This window comes from Bos grunniens, chromosome X (genome assembly GCF_055505025.1).
Source record: "Bos grunniens cultivar Pamir isolate PY7600 chromosome X, Bosgru_T2T1.0, whole genome shotgun sequence".
Taxonomy (NCBI): domain Eukaryota; kingdom Metazoa; phylum Chordata; class Mammalia; order Artiodactyla; family Bovidae; genus Bos; species Bos grunniens.
In genome coordinates, this window is record NC_141194.1 from 40,649,703 (window position 1) to 40,666,996 (window position 17,294).

General features: G+C 41.5%; 1 protein-coding gene and 1 pseudogene across 8 annotated transcripts in view; both read right to left on the reverse strand.

The window, feature by feature from the left end:
* CASK (calcium/calmodulin dependent serine protein kinase) overlaps positions 1–14,776 on the reverse strand; it is a 377,321-nt gene extending 362,545 nt beyond the window's left edge. For 4 of the 8 annotated variants that reach the window (XM_086387080.1, XM_086387078.1, XM_086387076.1 and 1 more), the window contains exon 1: positions 13,989–14,776. In XM_086387080.1, the coding sequence (XP_086243206.1) occupies positions 13,989–14,047 (59 nt within the window). In that variant the 5' untranslated portion in view covers positions 14,048–14,776. The remainder of the gene's footprint in view (positions 1–13,988) is intronic. The other 4 variants (XM_086387075.1, XM_086387073.1, XM_086387079.1 and 1 more) reach the window with 2 other exon arrangements.
* Positions 10,426–10,521, reverse strand: LOC147340209 (U6 spliceosomal RNA; annotated as a pseudogene).
* Positions 14,777–17,294: the final 2,518 nt, after the last annotated feature.

The following is a 17,294-nucleotide window of genomic DNA, read 5'->3' on the forward strand; positions in this document are numbered from 1 at the left end:
TGCAATGGCACCCCACTCCAGTACTCTTGCTTGGAAACTCCCATGGACGGAGGAGCCTGGTAGGCTGCAGTCTTTGGGGTCGCCAAGAGTCAGACACGACTGAGCGACTTCACTTTCACTTTTCACTTTTCACTTTCATGCATTGGAGAAGGAAATGGCAACCCACTCCAGCGTTCTTGCCTGGAGAATCCCAAGGACGGAGGAGCCTGGTGGGCTGTAGTCCATGGGGTCGCTAAAAGTCGGACACGACTAAGCGACTTCACTTTCACTTTCACGCATTGGAGAAGGAAATGGCAACCCATTCCAGTGTTCTTGCCTGGAGAATCCCAGGGACAGGGAAGCCTGGTGAGCTGCCATCTATGGGGTCGCACAGAGTTGGACACGACTGAAACGACTTAGCAGCAGCAGCAGCAGAGCAACTTTCACTTTCACCCCTATTTTACAAGATAATGAAACCAAATGCTGATGTGTCACAACTAAAATTCTTTCCTTAAAATAGTACTTTTCCTAGCAAGTTCTGATCTGCACTTATCAAATCCAACTTGTACATGGCTTTGCAGGACTATGTCTATGAATGTATCTTCATGGGGAAAAGGGTCACTCTAACAAGATCTTCAAGTCCATATTCACATTTATGGGGCTAATTCTGAAGCCATCCCAGCAAATCTAACCAAGAAGCCTGAACTTTAATCAGATCACAATTTAAAACATGCTTGACCTTTAGTGTAAGCAGGTCATAGATTATAGAAGTGTGGTGATCCCTTCCCAGCAGTATAAGAGAAACACTCAGCAATGGGAGAAATACTATTAATGGAGATAATAAAAAAATAGAGCAGCAAGCCTAGAATCTCCCCCTCCATATTCTATTCCCAGGCTCTTTCTGCAACAGTGATCATGTATTCATTTGAACAGATACTAACACAAATTATTTTTACATCCATTTTAAGAGGGAAATGCTTTTAAAAAGAAAACCAAGGAAAGGAATATAATCTACAATATGGATGGTCAGTAGAGGGTTTTTTTCCATTCTTATTGGCATGCTTTTAAAAGTATTGCACATGTTGATTATAATGTGAGATAATTACATTGTCACTTTAACCTGTGATCTGCATATTCCAGTAACGATTTTTTTTTAATTTACATGAAATATAATTAAAGAAAGTCCTTAGTGAAAATGCCCTCTTGTTTGTTTTACAAGTATCTAATTATTTTACAAGTGACTAAATTAAAGAAAAAATATGAAAAAGATAATCTCAAATCCAGTGCCAGATACTACTGCTGGGACAAAGATCCAGTTAAGACAATATTAAGCCTAAGGAGACCAGTAAAGGTTCAACATAAAAGCTCACCATTCTGCTTCTGAACTAATGGCTCAGATGGAATTCAGCAAAAACTTCCAGCCTGAATAATGCAATATAAGTAATACTGTCCACAAATTATCATAGGAAGAGATGCCTTTTACTGTTCTCTGAAGCCAACCTAAGAAGTATTTTCATCAAAGTAAGTGGTCTAAATAGATTTCAACATGATCATTCTTCTACTTGACAATGTTAACATGACCTAGTAGATGAAATGCTCTTCTGTAAAGGTAGGTAATTTAGATTTGGTGCCCAATCACATCAGAGAATACAGCTTCAGAAACTTTCCACCTCATTTTGTTTGTGATTAAGATGTGGACACTGCTGCCATAATAAAATCTGGGGAGGTTACATAAAAGAACACTACAATATCCATAAATCCTATATATGGCTGTTTCCTAAATATATACTCTGGGATTCTCCTTGTCTCAGTTTTGAAATTTCACATAATGAACAATTAATTCATCTGTCAAATGTCCAAATGCAAAGACAGAAGTTGCTACAAAACTCCCTCTTTTAACATAATCTTTGGAGCTTTTCTCAACACTACAAAAATTATAATCTAGAACAGTCTTGCAAACGATTGATGTAAATCTATAAGCTCAAAGAATACTATCTTTCCTATGTACCAAAGATACAATGACAGTTTTATTTTAAGCCACAAAGCACTCTAAATAGTATATGTCTACTACCTCAAAATACATTGTGCAAAATGGATTTCAGATACAAAAGAGAATTTTGAAGTTTTATTTATACTACGTAAACCTGTGGTAGATTCATGTTGATGTATGGCAAAACCAATACAATATTATAAAGTAATTAGCCTCCAATTAAAATAAATAAATTTATATTAAAAACAAACAAACAAACAATGACTCTAGCAAGGGCTCTTGGTGAAGTCATTAAATATACATCGTTGGCACATCATAACTCTCCAATTAGGGATGGAGATTTAGTGAGTGTTGTTCCCCCTAATTTTTTTAAAGCTATTTTTTTTTTTCAAATACTCCATTTCTGTCAATTTCTAGTATGTTCTCAACTCTGCTTTCATCCATGCCACGGGCAATAAGAATGAAGGAAACAAATGTTTTCAGGCACTCCACATTTATTCTGTCTCCAGTCAGACAATAAGAATGTTAATGAGTTTCTTCCCCTTTAGCTTAGGGTCAAAAAGAGAATCCAAAAGCAACAAACACACACACACACACACACACACAACCACCTAAACGTATAGTATTTCTCCATTTAACAGTGAAAATATTTCAGTGGACCAGTCTCAATATCTTTATATTTTGTAGAAACAACCTACTACTATGGGGCTATTCAGACTATTCACCAACCTTGAAGGTAAACAAGACTGGGAACTGGACAGTCAGCTCCAGCTTCATTTTTAATCTATAACAGGATCAGCAAACTAAAGCCCAGGGCCAAATCTAGCCCACCACCTATTTTTGTAAATAAAGTTTCACTGGAACACAGCCACACTAATTTGTTTTCCCATGGTTGTCTTCACATTACAATGTCAGAGTCTAAGTAGCTGTGACAGATGTGTGGCTCGTCAAGCTTAAAATATTTACTATCTGGTAGTTTACACATAGTTTGCCAACCCTTGGTCTACAAATATCTAAAATTGTTGAAGATCAGTATAAACATGTCCACGAGATAAAAGCTTGACCAACAACCCGTAAAATTTGCTTTATGTCACAGTGTCAAACAGACTCTGTAGGCAAACTCTGATAGTACTCACCTGATTAGAAAGCATTCTAACCCTCATAGACCACTGGTGGGAATGTAAAATGGTACACTTTGGAAAACAGTTTGGCATTCCTTAAAAAGTCAAAGACAGTTACCATTTGACCCAGCAATTCCACTTCTAAGTATATACCTAAGAGAAATAAAAACAAAACTTGCACATGAATGTCCATAGCAGGATTAATTATAATAGCCAAAAGATGAATACCACCCAAATGAATTAATTTGTCATTAATTGACAAAAAGATCAACAAATGTGGTCAAGCCACAGGATAGAATACTATTGGGCCTTATAAAAGGAATGAAGTGCTGATAACATCTACAACAGGGATAAACCTTGAAAACCTTATGCTTAGAAAAAGAAGCCAGTCACAAAAGGCTATAATATATTGTATGATTCCATTTGCATGAAATGTCCAGCATAAGCACATCCGTAGAGACAGAAAGCAGATTAATGATTACCTAGGGTAGGGAGGGATGAGGAGTAAGAGTTAAAGTATACAGAGTTCCTTTAGGGGGTGATGAAAATGTTCAGAAATGTATTACGGTCACCATGCACAACCCTGTGGCTACACGAAAACCCGCTGAATTGTACACCTTAAATGGGTGAACTGGATGGTATGTGAATTATACCCCTATACATCTGTTACTCAAAAAAAGGCATTCTAGTAATCTGCTAAAACACCTAAAATCAGAATATTAGAGGTTTATATTTTGGAATACCTCTTAAAAGACAACCAGTCTCTGCTTATACTAAATGAGAAGCAGTGTAACATTACTAAAGAGCAGGCACTCAGGTCGCGTATGTTGTTGTTTAGTCACTAAGTTGTGTCCGACTCTTTTGAGACCCCATGGACTGTAGCCCACCATGTTCCTCTGTCCATGGAATTTTTCCAGGCAATACTGGAGTGGGTGGCCATTTCCTTCTCCAGGGGATCTTCTTGATTCAGGGATTGAACCCGAGTCTCCTGCATTGGCAGGCAGATTCTTTACCACTGAGCCACCTGGAAAGCCCAGGTCACATATACTAAGGTGCAAATCCCCACGTTGCCACTTATTATTGCCACTTTGTCCAGGGTAAATTACTAATCTCCTTATTTCTCAGTTTCCTTATCTGTAAAATGGGGAGGAGGGGTGACTGCCTCAAAAGGAAGGGTTGTGGCCAAGGTCATATTAGAAAAATATAAAGAATTAAAGAATTTAACACCATGTCCAGCGCATAATGAGCACTCAAACCATAGGATCTGGGGACAACAACAAATTCCTGAAGTTGTCCCTGTAGAATTTAGTTTTTTACTTATTGTTTGAATATTTATGTTACCAGTGTCACTAAAATAGGAGCTGTGAACCTAAAACTGCTCTCAAAAATATAAGAAATATTAATTAAAAAATAAAACAAAGTGAACATTTTTAAGAACTTTAAAGTGAAAGTTGCTAAGTCGTGTCCAACTCTTTGTGACCCCATGGACTATACAGTCCATGGAATTCTCCAGGCCAGAATTCTGGAGTGGGTAGCCTTTCCCTTCTCCAGAGGATCGTCCCAATCCAGGGATCGAACCCAGGGCTCCCACATTTCAGGCAGATTCTTTACCAGCTGAGCCACAAGGGAAACCCAAGAGTACTGTAGTGGGTAGCCTGTCCCTTCCCCAGCAGATCTTCCCAACCCAGGAATTGAACCAGGGTCTCCTGTACTGCAGGCAGATTCTTTACCAACTGAGCTATCAGGGAAGTCCCTGATCTTAAGAACTTTAAGATTTATTTAATTTTCCCTACCTGTATTCCTCTACTCTTTTACTCAATCAGCACAACACCCCTGCAAGGTCCATGTTATCACTCTCATTTAACATATAAAGAAACTGAGGCTCAGAGAGCTTAACTAACTTGCTCAGGGTCACACAGCTAGAAATGAATGCCTAAATGAAAAAATGAACGAATGTTAGCACCACTAAATTTTACACACATGGTAGAAAAGAATGTTCATTTCACCGTATTATTTATGTAATAGAGCCTGTGTTTAGCACTGAGAAAGTGCACATTTGGAAATTGTTGAAACTTATCTACATAGCTGCCAAAAGTAATTTGAGTATCTCAGAGACATTCTAGAAATAAAAAATACTTATGCTGCACTTCACAATCACTAATCCATGCAAATGGCTCATGAAGCAGCTATCATTCCTTTATAAATAAAGGAGAAAATGGTGATAATGTATCCGAAGGTTACCAGATCAGATCTTAGGGGGCTGCCTTACAGTCTTCAAAGCACTGTTGATCCATATGTTTGGGGGAAAATAGATAAGGGTAAGCAGGAAGGATATGATGTTTCTTATCAGTTTTATAAGGTAGTAATGTTACAATGGTAATCTGCACATGATAGCCAGGGCCAGAGACCTCTGTAACTGAATTAGTAACATTGTTTTCATAAAACATTAAAATCTTCATAGGGTTAAATCCATCCTAGATTTGAATATACCAAAATACTCTGAACTCAGGGTTAGAATTAGAAGCCTGTGATACAGTCAATGTATAATATTTTGTGTTATTAAACTACACTGAGAGAGGATACAATCAGCATTCTTATCTGTAAATGATTCAAATATTCAAAACAATGGTAACAAAGTAAAAAAATGTATCAAAAGAAATAAAAAAGAAAAAGAATGTGTAACAGAATCAAGAAGTTGAATTGCAACAATATGCACTTAGATACAAAGAAACTGGATTAAGTATCATAAAGTAATCCTTTCTCGTTGTGAATGGATGTGGACAACTCAAAAAAGGCCAACAAATGAATTTAGTTGGTGGGATGGGGGTAAGAGGGGTGTAAAATGGGAGGAGAGTATTACAGTTATCCAACTGGGACCAAAAACCTTGAGGCATGGAAGAATTCAGTTCCCTATAGGTGAAGAATTTAATACGAGAACAATGGTTTGAACTTAAAGTGTCTAAAATTTACTTTGTCATTTCATTAAAAGGGGCCCATTTAATTCAAGTTAGGCACCAAGCTTGGGAATCAAAAAGACCTAACCTTAGGGAAAAAAATGGTTTTACCTAAAAGCCAGCCATCAGAATCTGCAAAACACAAGTAAAGTGAAAAAGAAATGTACTTTTTTTTTTAACCCTAACTATGTTGTGGAGAAGGCAGTGGCAGCCCACTCCAGTACTCTTGCCTGGAAAATCCCATGGACGGAGGAGCCTGGTAGGCTGCAGTCTTTGGGGTCGCTAAGAGTTGGACACGACTGAGTGACTTCACTTTCACTTTCCACTTTCATGCATTGGAGAAGGAAATGGCAACCCACTCCAGTGTTCTTGCCTGGAGAATCCCAGGGACGGGGGATTCTCGTGCCGTCTATGGGGTCGCACAGAGTCAGACACAACTGAAGCGACTTAGCAGCAGCAGCAGCAACTATGTTGTTGACATAGATTCACAGAAAGACAGTATAATGGTACCAACATCCACAGAAATGAAGTCAGAATCTTGCTTTTCAGTCACATGAGGAATGGAATATTAAGCATCATATTAATATTTATTTTGATAAATGCTTTAAATAGCCTCTGTTATAGACAAGCCTATTCTTGGTCCTCAGTCAGTGCATTGGCATTTTATATTATTGATCTGCCCCACCTTGAGACTTCTGTGATCCAGCTATCCCAATTCTTCTAATTTCATGAGTTATACTCCAAACCACAAAACCCCACTGCTAGTTCCATCAACCCCCAAGAACTCACTCATTCATAGTTTAACTTCCACAAAGTTGATTTCCAAATCTTCACTATCATTGTAGACCTCTCATTCAAACTCCACCCATGTATTTACAGCTACGATCACTTAGAAATGGCCTGCACTCAACTCAAAGTGCCATCCATATCAAGGAATACTGGGCTGCAGTTTAAGGGAAGACAGAGTTAGTTAGTTAGATAGATATATAGATGGATATGGAAAGGCCATCAGATATACTATGTACAATGTAAAGTGAATATTTCAGTAGAATGTACAAATATGAGCCCATTCTGTTTTTAAACAAAAATCTTCCAGAAGATGTACAAAAACTGGGGACTTTCTTGGAAGCCCAGTGGTTAAGACTGCTCTCTCCCAATGCAGGGAGTGCAGGTTCAATCCCTGGACAATGGTTACCTTTGGAGAATAGAGCTATGGATGGATGGTGGGAGAAAGGAGAGATATTCACTATTTACCTTTGTGTCATCTATATTTTAAAATTTTATAATTTTATAAATACTAATAAAAAGAAAGTTAACAGAATATTATTAAGTCTTAAAACTGCAAACATATATGAACTCTCTAAGTCAAACTAGCTTCAGAAGTAAAATCTTCCCAGTGTAGAAAGACAACTAAAAAATACACCCAAAATGTGAGAGCTGTGCACCCACCCCATCAGCTTGTGCCTGGGGTTAGGTACCTGCCCCGCACTTGATTACTAACTCAGTCACTTGATTACTTAGGTGCTCAGTGTTGACAGAGAGTGGAGATGCTCACCACTCAGCAGCTGTGGTTCAGTACACAGTTTTCAGAGTCAGAGAAAACAATTTCAATATTTTATCACAGGATATAGGAATAACTACCCTGTGGAAAGAACCCCACCCCACTCTCAACAAACACCTATCTCTGAAACCTCATTACTTCTGGTTTGGCAACTTAGGAGTAATCAATCAACTATTCTGTCTGTTGGGGCAGGCGAATCGGAAGGGAAAAACTGGAGAGTAAAAAGGGTGGAGAAAGTTCCGAACAAATTATATTTTGGATGGATAGTCAACATTCTATATTGCCATGGCTAAGGAATGCATAAACTTATCAGTCTGGTGGCAAACGCTGATATTTTATTAGAAAGACAAAAAGAAAAATGAAATAAGATGAGACAACGAACCTCTGGGCTTCTCATGTGGCCCAATGGTAAAGGATCTGCCTGCCAATTCAGGAGATCCCTGGGTTCAGGAAGACCCACTGGAGAAGGAAATGGCAACCCACTCCAGCATTCTTGCCTGGAGAATCCCATGAACAGAGGAGCCAGGTGGGCTACAGTCCATGGAGTCGCAGAGTTAGATACGATTAAGCGACTGAGCATGAATGCATGGAACGTCTACTGAAGAGGTAAGAAATTTAACCAAAATGTCGAACAATTAAAATTTGCAGTAAATTCTGGAAATAAAGACATATGCCTTACTTTAAGGACACCCACTGCAGTATTTTCACAGCTGGAATCAACAGCAGACTGCAGCATGAAATAAACGGGGTTTAGAACTGGTAGGATTCCCATGTGATCTTGAGCAAGTTACTGATCCCTCTGAATCTCAGTGTTTTCTGTAAAATGGGTACAATGAAAGGAGCTAACATATGTAAAATGCCTAATATTTGAAGGCATAATTGTCCCTTCATGAAAAAGACATGTTAAGTTACAAAAGATTTTTTTTAACTTGTGAACATATGTCAAAGTTCCTTTAAACCATTTCTTCCAGATTTAAAACGTGAAAACATTTACAAAATGCAATAATTCAAGCACCATCTCCAAAAGTGAGGTACGCCTGCTTCTTTAATTTACTGAGTAAAGCTATCACTGAGGATGGTGAAAGAATTTTCAATTTAAAGGAGCTATCTAGAAACACAATATAAGGGACATTAAGGAGCTATAGTTCATCAGGTGAAACCATTGCAGATACGAGGCAGAAATGGAGGGTTGGGGGGAATTGCACATGTCAAGGCCACAGAATATGTCACCATCTTGGAAGGTAAGGGAAAAACCACAGGAAACATTATGAAGACCATGTGCAAACCACACTTAAAGTCCTAAAGCAGTCTGTAGAAAGTGGACATGAAGATACTCGGAGAAGGTTGTGCACATGCACAACTGAGAAGCTCAGTTCACTCCAAAGGGGTCTTAGAATCAAACTCCGTCATCAGGGATCACCACTGCTTACCCCCTCCCGATAACACCTGCCGTCTGGAGGAATCTGCATGTAACATGCTTTTCCTCTGCAGGACTTCAGTTGATCCCCCACAGCTTGATCTTTCTGGGGCACCAGCACTCTGGTGATTGTGTTTCTTTTTCCCTTGTTAAATGATTGTCCCTCGGATCAAGCACTTCTTTCATGAAACATCTCATTTCTGGAAAATTCTTGGTTCCTTTAGGCTCTCACTTGACTTTATTTCCTAACATGAACAACTAGTTTACCTATCACGTCTTGCTAAAGTTCTTGGGAAAGATGTTCCAACATGATGTAACACTGTTCCTCCCCCCACCCCTACCCCATGGTACTAGAAACCCAAATCACTGGGCCAATCAATATATGTGAAAGCCATAGTAATTAGGACAAATTAGTAAAGCTGAATTTTCTCTATGCTAAATTATATATTCTGCATATTATTAATCTGGTTTTTACACAAACACTGCATTTAACTCAATTCTCTGACAAGCAGCATTACTGGAATTGCAAGTAGGAAATTTAAAGTATATAAGCAACTTAACCATATCCTTTTAATAGAGTGTATGTGCAAACACAATCCATACTAAACTGATAGATGCCTTGTTATTAAATTAAGTCGTCATAGTAGACAGCCATCATCAACTGTTATTGAAGCAATCCTTGTTCTATGCTGTTCCAAGCATCAGACAATCACCATGTTAGCATTAGATGAGTGTCATAAATCAATGTAAATCTTAAAAGACCCAAAGAAATCAACAGCAAACATAGGCTGAAACAAAACTGTTAATACAATAAGGCTCAAAAACACAGTGTAGAGAAAATAAAACCCATGTCTTGGTCTTTTGGCTTTGATACTCCCCCCCCAAATATTTATTCCACTTTTTAAAAACTGTGAGCCTTTGAAAAGCCAGTCCCAAAATATTACATACATAACCTAAGTTTTAAACCAGTGTCTCTCAATCATACCTGCACATTAGAATCACTTAGAGACCTTTAAAAAATACCAATGACCAGAACCCTCTCCCAGAGATTCTGAGTTCATTGCTCTGACACAAGGCCCTCTCATTGATCTTTTTTAAAAGCTCCCCTGGTGAGTCTAATATGCAGCCAGGTGGTCAACTACTACTTTAATACAGCCTTTTGGGACAATAATTGCTCTAAAGTTGATAAACATGCATTTTGCCTTTCAATGAGATTTTATTATAAAACTACTCAATTCATTCCATAGCTAATGAACAACTGTTACATTGCAGGTTTTGTGTTAATAATAAAGAAAGATATGTAAGATATATTTCCTGCCCTCAAGAAGCTCCCTGTTAGCTAGGGCGAGTGACTCATAAATAAGAAACTGTAACTAAATATGATAAGTGCTCTTGAGGTGTAAGCAAATACAGCACGCCTCACAAACTTGTATGTCATCCTTGAGCAAGGGTCAGACTGCATCATTCCAATTTTAGTTTATGTCCTACCAAAGCAGGAAAGTCAGAAGTTACAGGTTACTAAATACCCAGGCAAAAATATTCAGCCTACACAAGGTGAAAACAGTACATTTTGCTACTCTCTTTCACAGAAAACTGCTGTACCATGAAGGTAGGCATTTCTACATTTTAATTTGGATGAATCATTTTAAAATTTCCTTCATGTAATATTACTGATTGTGCACTTGCCTATAAAACCATCAATTTGCAAAAGATACAGTAAATGCTCATGACCATAAAAATTAGCTGATTACCTGTATTTGCATAATACCTTTCCCTTCCAGTAATTTGCTACATTTGCTAAGACAAGAAGTTTTGGGACAATGACAGCATAGACCGTTTGTTTCAGTCACTTGAAAGATGTTACATGGGAAAATGTCATGGAAACAATAGGCATTCAAGGACCACTTGCAAGACTTTCAAAAATAAGAAACACAGGGGAAAAGAGTTTAAATTAAAAAAAAAAGGAAGGGCATTCTCCCAATATTCATAATGAATCAGACAACTGATTCCCAGTAAAATAATGGGTGGGTGAGTGAGCAGGTAAGTAGTGAGGCAGGGGAGTTGAGTGGGTAGTCAACAGATGGGTAAAAAGGTGAAATCCATTTTAAAGCACTTCAGTGAAAATTTAAACCTGTTAAATCCTAGGGGTCAAACACAACTTGTGATGCTAATTTAGTTATAAAAGAGGAATCACAATTCCAGAGAACTTGGATAGCAATCAAGAAGGTTTTCTGTGCAAAGTGAATGTCTTCAAGGGCTTTCTGTTTAAATCCAGAGTTGAACAAATTCTGAGTTTAAATGCCTGCTGTCAGAGACCCTGCAAGAAAATCTCAAGTGAATTTCAATTTTCAGATCAATATATGCTGAGACAATTTACCAGAGAAAACCCTCCAACCTTTACACAGGGTGAGGAACACTAGCATTATGTTCTCTGCCACAAAGCCTACCTTGAATGCATTATTTCATGGAACGACATATCATAATCGGCACTGACCAAGTCAGGCTTTGTAGGATATGAACAAGGCTTCACATTCACAATAGTTAAGGTAGCCACAGAGGACCTATCACCTCAAAATTAGCTTGTTCCCCCTCCTCGTGCAGCTCTGAAGTAACAGAGGAGATGAACCTCGTTCTCCCAGAGGCATTTCCTGAAAATATTCTATCAATTATAAGTCAGCAGAATACCGATTGTGCTAATGTGATGCTGACCACTTTTCTTTTCAATATCCAAAGAGATCACATCATCACTCTTTCAGATCTCAAGGAATCAGAACTAGCTACTAACATTGATTCAATGATGCCTATATTCCATCATCACAATAGAACTAACATTTTAATCTCACATTTTCCGATTATGACTTTGCTGGCTCATTTGAATCAAATATAACTGAGACACAACAAACATCATTCCCCTTGGTACCCACTCCCGCCCCCACGCAATCATTTGGGGGCTTTTGGGAAACACCTTATTTACCTTCTTGGATGCCAAGAATGAAGAAACCAAGATTTTTTTTTTGACATATTTGTCTTTCTAGAACTGTGCTATTCACATATGGATACAAGCACTTGAAATGTGGCTAATCCAAATGAGGAGCTGAATTCTGAATTTTCTTTCTTTTTAATTAATTTACATTAAATTTAGAAAGAGATAATTCAGTTATTAGAAAACTTTTAGGTATGTTTGCAACAACTTGGGTATGTGAACCTACTTTTGCAAATGCAAATTTTATGAAACCTAAATACAGAACAAGTATGTCTGATGAAAATTCAGCTTAGTATCAGAACGGAGATGTATGGTTAGTGTAAAATACACACTGGATTTTGAAGATTATGAAAGAAAAGACGTAAAATACCTCACTAATGATTTCTATACTGATTACATGTTGACGTGATATAGTCTGGATCTACTGGGTAAGAGAAAATATTTTGTGAAAATTAATTGCACCTACTTGCTTTTAATCTTTTTAATGTGGCTATTAGAAAATTCACACATGCAAATTTTACATATATAAAATTATATACGTGGCTCGCATTAAATACTGTACAGACTGCTCTGCTCTAGAGCACTTCCACAACCACCTTAACAGAGCACATTTGGATACTGTTCTTCCAGTAGACAAGCTAGTCATGTAACAATAGGGGCAAAGAGTAACATGTCCTTGTATCAATTGGATCTGAGCAAAGTATGTAGCAAGCTCTACCCACAATCTCACCATGTGAGGCAACACTGTAATACCTCAACATGGAAGGAAATTAGTGAGTTATCCACACTTAAACAAATTGAAATTCAGTACTGCAGACAACTTAAAAAAGAGATTGAGCCAACTGCTCTAAGGTCTTGGTTTCATTTCCCAACTGCGGACCTTAAAATAGACAATAAAGCACCACTTCCAAAAAGAGGTAAAATATTTCAACGGTAGCTATCTACCAATCCTTAAAAACTAGGCAAAAAATTTCTCTTCAATTTTATCTCCTCAACTTCTAAAGCCACAGAATACACGCTGAACTAGGAAATCAACTTCAGATCGCCAGCATTTCCCTCACAAGCAAATTAGCAGGATTGTGCACTTGGAATACTGTTTGACAAGAATGAAAAGGAAACTATTCAAAACAGATTTAAGGAATGGACAATTAGATGAAGAACTGCAGATTTAATTCTCAATCAGCCCTGTGATTAATCTGATTCCCTGCTTTTCCCTAGTGTAATTATACAACACAGATGAAAGGATGAGCATTTGGACTGTCAGTTCTATATTCTGGACCAGCCCGGTGACTCAAAGCAGACGGCGCTACCACGCTAACCACCATCCCAACAGTCGAGGGAAGCCTCGAACACTGATTTAACAGTCATTGCATAACGAGGCATTAAAAATTCGGAACCCCCCAACTCTTTCCACGTTGGTCTACACCAGGTGAAGAATTTGCTGAAACCGAACGCACCCCGTCTTAAATGACCCCCTCCAATCCGGGCATGGGGTGAACACAAAGGCATGTATCTAATACCATGCACAATAGACCCACACCCCACAATTTAAGACCCTGGACGTTCTTTCTCTGTCTCTCCACGGAAGCAATGAAATGCAAGCTGCTCTTTTCTTTAATGGTCTGTGGTACACGCAAGGTAACAATAAGCCCAACTGTTCCCAGGAAGCAACTATAAAATCGGTTCTGCCACGTCCCTGTGCAACCGTCAGATAAAATGCAGACAGCAGATTTCAGCCGGCCCCACGCCTCATAAGGGGGCCGACCTCGGCTCATCGGCCTCCACGGATCGCCGAGAAGCCCCCAGACTCCCGCCCGGCTGGAGGTCCAGGTACACGTCTATAAATACTCCGGGGTGAGGAGGACAGGGGAGGAGGAGGGGAGGAAGGGCAGGGGGCAGACCCGGGTGGGTGCGGGTGCGGAAGGACCCGGGCATCACTAAATGCATTTTCCCACACTCCCGCTCCCCCGCGTGGAGACTCACTTGCCGATCACCTCGCACAGCTCGTACACATCCTCGAACAGCACGTCGTCGTCAGCCATGGTCCGGAGGGGACAGTGGCCGCAGCGTGGAGGGCTCCGAAAACGGGGGTGGGGGCGCCAAAGAGCTCAGTGCCCGGCCCCTGGCTCGCCTCCTCCCCTCAGGACCCGCGAGCCCTCGGTGCCGAGGACACTCGAGCGGGGCGGCGAGGCCCGGAGACTGCGGCGCCTTCCTCAGCTGGCGACCGCCCCGGCGCGGGCGGCGGGGCCGGGGCGCAGGAGCGAGGGCGGCCCGGGCCCGGCGCCGCCCGCCCGCCCGCTGCTCCTCGCGCTGCTCGGGCCGCGCTGCCCGGCGTGCGGATCCTCGGGGATCGCGCGGTGCCTCGCTCTCCTCTCGTCAGCCCGCGCGGGCCGCGAGGCCGCGACCGTTCCCTCTGTCGAGGCTGGCTCCGGCTCCGCGCGGGGCACCTCGGACTACAGGGGGGGCCGCGGCAGGACCGTGGAGGGAGGATGGCCGCGGAGGGAGGTGGCGGCGGCAGATCGGCGTTGGGGACCAGGAGGCGGCGGCAGAGACGCTCCCTCCTTCTTCTCCTCCTCCCGCCGCCGCCGCCGCCCGCCCGCCTGGGAGTGGGAGGGGGGCTTCGTGGGACTGGCTCTCCGTGCGGGCGGGAGCCACGGCCACCGCCTTCAACTCCTCCTCCGCCTCGGCTGCCGACCAGCTCGCGAGCCCCGCGCACCGGCCTAGAGCACACACGCGCTCCTCCCGCTCCGTCCGCGCGGCTTCCCGAACCACAGGCCCCGCCCACTCCAGCCCGTCGGGAGGCGGTGGCCCAAGGAAAGCGACCAGGCAGAGCGACGCATGCGCGCGCCGCCGGCCACGTCACGGCAAACCGGCGGGCGCCGGGAATCTACGAGGGGCGGGGGACTAGGGCGCCGGGGCGGCATCTGCTTAGGCGGGGGTGGGGCGGGGTCGTCACCCCCGCGACCAAGCCGCGGAAGGGGTCGGGGACAAAAGATCTGCACGTTCTTGACTCTCTGAGGCGTGAGGCTAGGAAGCCGGCCGCTCCCTCCTTTTGTAACCACGCGAAGCATTTCCCGGTTTTTGCTGGGGAAGGAGGCTCGGAAAGGGTCCTAATGAATGGGAAAGCAAGAACAGAGGTGGCGAGGTTCTCACTCCAGATCGTGCTAGGCGGGGGATGCTTTTAGTGCCACTGTCATTCCTTAATAAAAACGAGGGCTGTGGAAGAAGTGTTGTCCACCTACAAGAAAAGGACCAAACAAAAACTGTCCAGGAAGGCGTGCAACAGCAAATGGTAATTTGTAGAGATAGCTTATCCTGCATTCTGCCCCAAACTCAAATATCTATCCAGCGCCTGTTCTGAATAGAGACAGTCCCGAGAGAGGTCAGTAAGGCAGGGACTTTAAATTCCTTTGTATATTGCACCCCCCTCCCCAAGTCTCCAGTACCTACTCTGCTCCTTTTACTTTCTACAAATGTTAGGCATGTCAGTATAAAAATGCAACTAGAGGGAGTGGATGTACAGGGTCAGCCAGGGAGTGAGGTTATGGGTGTTGCCGCTGTGTTAGGTTGTATTCAATATGAAAATTTCTGTTCAACTGAGCATGTGCGGAATGAGCCAACGCCATCAGACAGGTATATGCCTCAGCTGAGGACCAATAAAAAAAGTCTTTGTTCCTCTGCACAGCAGAAGTGCCCAATTAGTTCATAAGTCAGCTTTGAGAAATCTGGTAAAATTCTCAGTGCAGTAGTTGAAAAAAAAAAAAGAAAAGAAAGAAAGAAAAAGATAGTATTTACTAAAGTGTGTGAGGGGGTGGAGACCCACTGCCTATTTTCTCTTCAGAAACATTTTCTACAAAACCTTAACCACTCCCTTAAGAGCCTGAGAGATTTGCCAGTGCTACAGATTTGAGTACTAGACTTTTTTTAAAATGCAAACCAGAGGGAAAAATGTAATTATGAGAGATTTTCCTCCTTTTCCAAAGAGCGTGAGCATTCTCTAGAGAAGGGAGCATCAGAACTTGGGAAACATTGCTTCCATTGAGGGTTCCGCACTTCCAAGTCACTCACTCCAAATTGGCATGTCCACTTGGTACCTACTGATTAAGATGTTACTCCATTCTGCCCTGAAGTTTACAGCAACCCTCATCTTGTCAGTTTCACTTCCTTTCCTCAGTCTAAGTCTGAGCTATGCCAAAGCTTGTCGACTTCATTCGGGGGTTTGTTATCTTCCACGGGGACCTATGCTCAGAGGTAGACAAGGACAATAATAAAAGAAATAAAGTTGAATAAAAAAGATGACCACAGGGATAGGTTTGCAGTCTGCTCATGGAATCACAATGGGTTTAGATTTGGAAAGTGCCCTAGAGGTCAGCCAGTCCCACTCTGTCATCTTTAGACATGAGGGGGTGCCACCATGATTGATCTAACTTGGCATTCCCTGGTCACTGGCCTTGAATGGTTCAAGGTCTTCCAACCAGCACAAAGCTTAGGACCTTCCCCTCACTATGGATGTGAAGCACTCTGTTTCTCCCCACCCCATTTCCCAACCATCACACTGGCTTGAATAAAGAAGTGGACACCCTCAGTTGTTGCCAGCAGACATCTCGTACCCAAAAGGCTAGTCAGACCTAAGATGAAGGTGGAACTGAGGGGCAGCAGCATAGAGATGTCGTCAATGACATTATTAATCTCTTGTTTAGCCAACTCTCTGCCCTTTCCCATCATATAAGTCAATGAATTCCCTTACTTTCTTAATCCATTTTGAGTTGGGTTTCCTGTTACTTTCAGAGGAAGCATGCTACAAATGGTACAAAAAGATGAGGAAACAAGTTCAGAGACAAATATATGTCCATGATCACGTACTTAGCTGAGTATCTAATCTGAACCTAGATCTCCCAGCTCCCAGTGTGCTATTCAGTGATACTCAAGTCCTCTGTAATACAAATCCCTCAGAACTTGTACCAGGCATTGTGGCTAGAGGTAGCTCCTCTGTTTTCTATAATTAAAATAACCAAGCCTCTTTAATGAAGTTAATTCTTCTCTAGATTTCTTCTAAAAGCCCAATACTCTTCAAACAAATAAGCACACATATAAATGATCAGCTGTCTATAATTTACTTGTTTTCATTTCCATGAAGAAAATGTTAAAGTAACTAGGTGCATCAGTTAGAGATTGTGTTTAAATGTTAATAATTGAATACTCAATAACAGCAGTTTAAACAAATAGGGGGACTTAACTTTTCCGTGGCTTCCAGGTAGCTCAGTGGTAAAGAATCTGCCTGCCAATGCA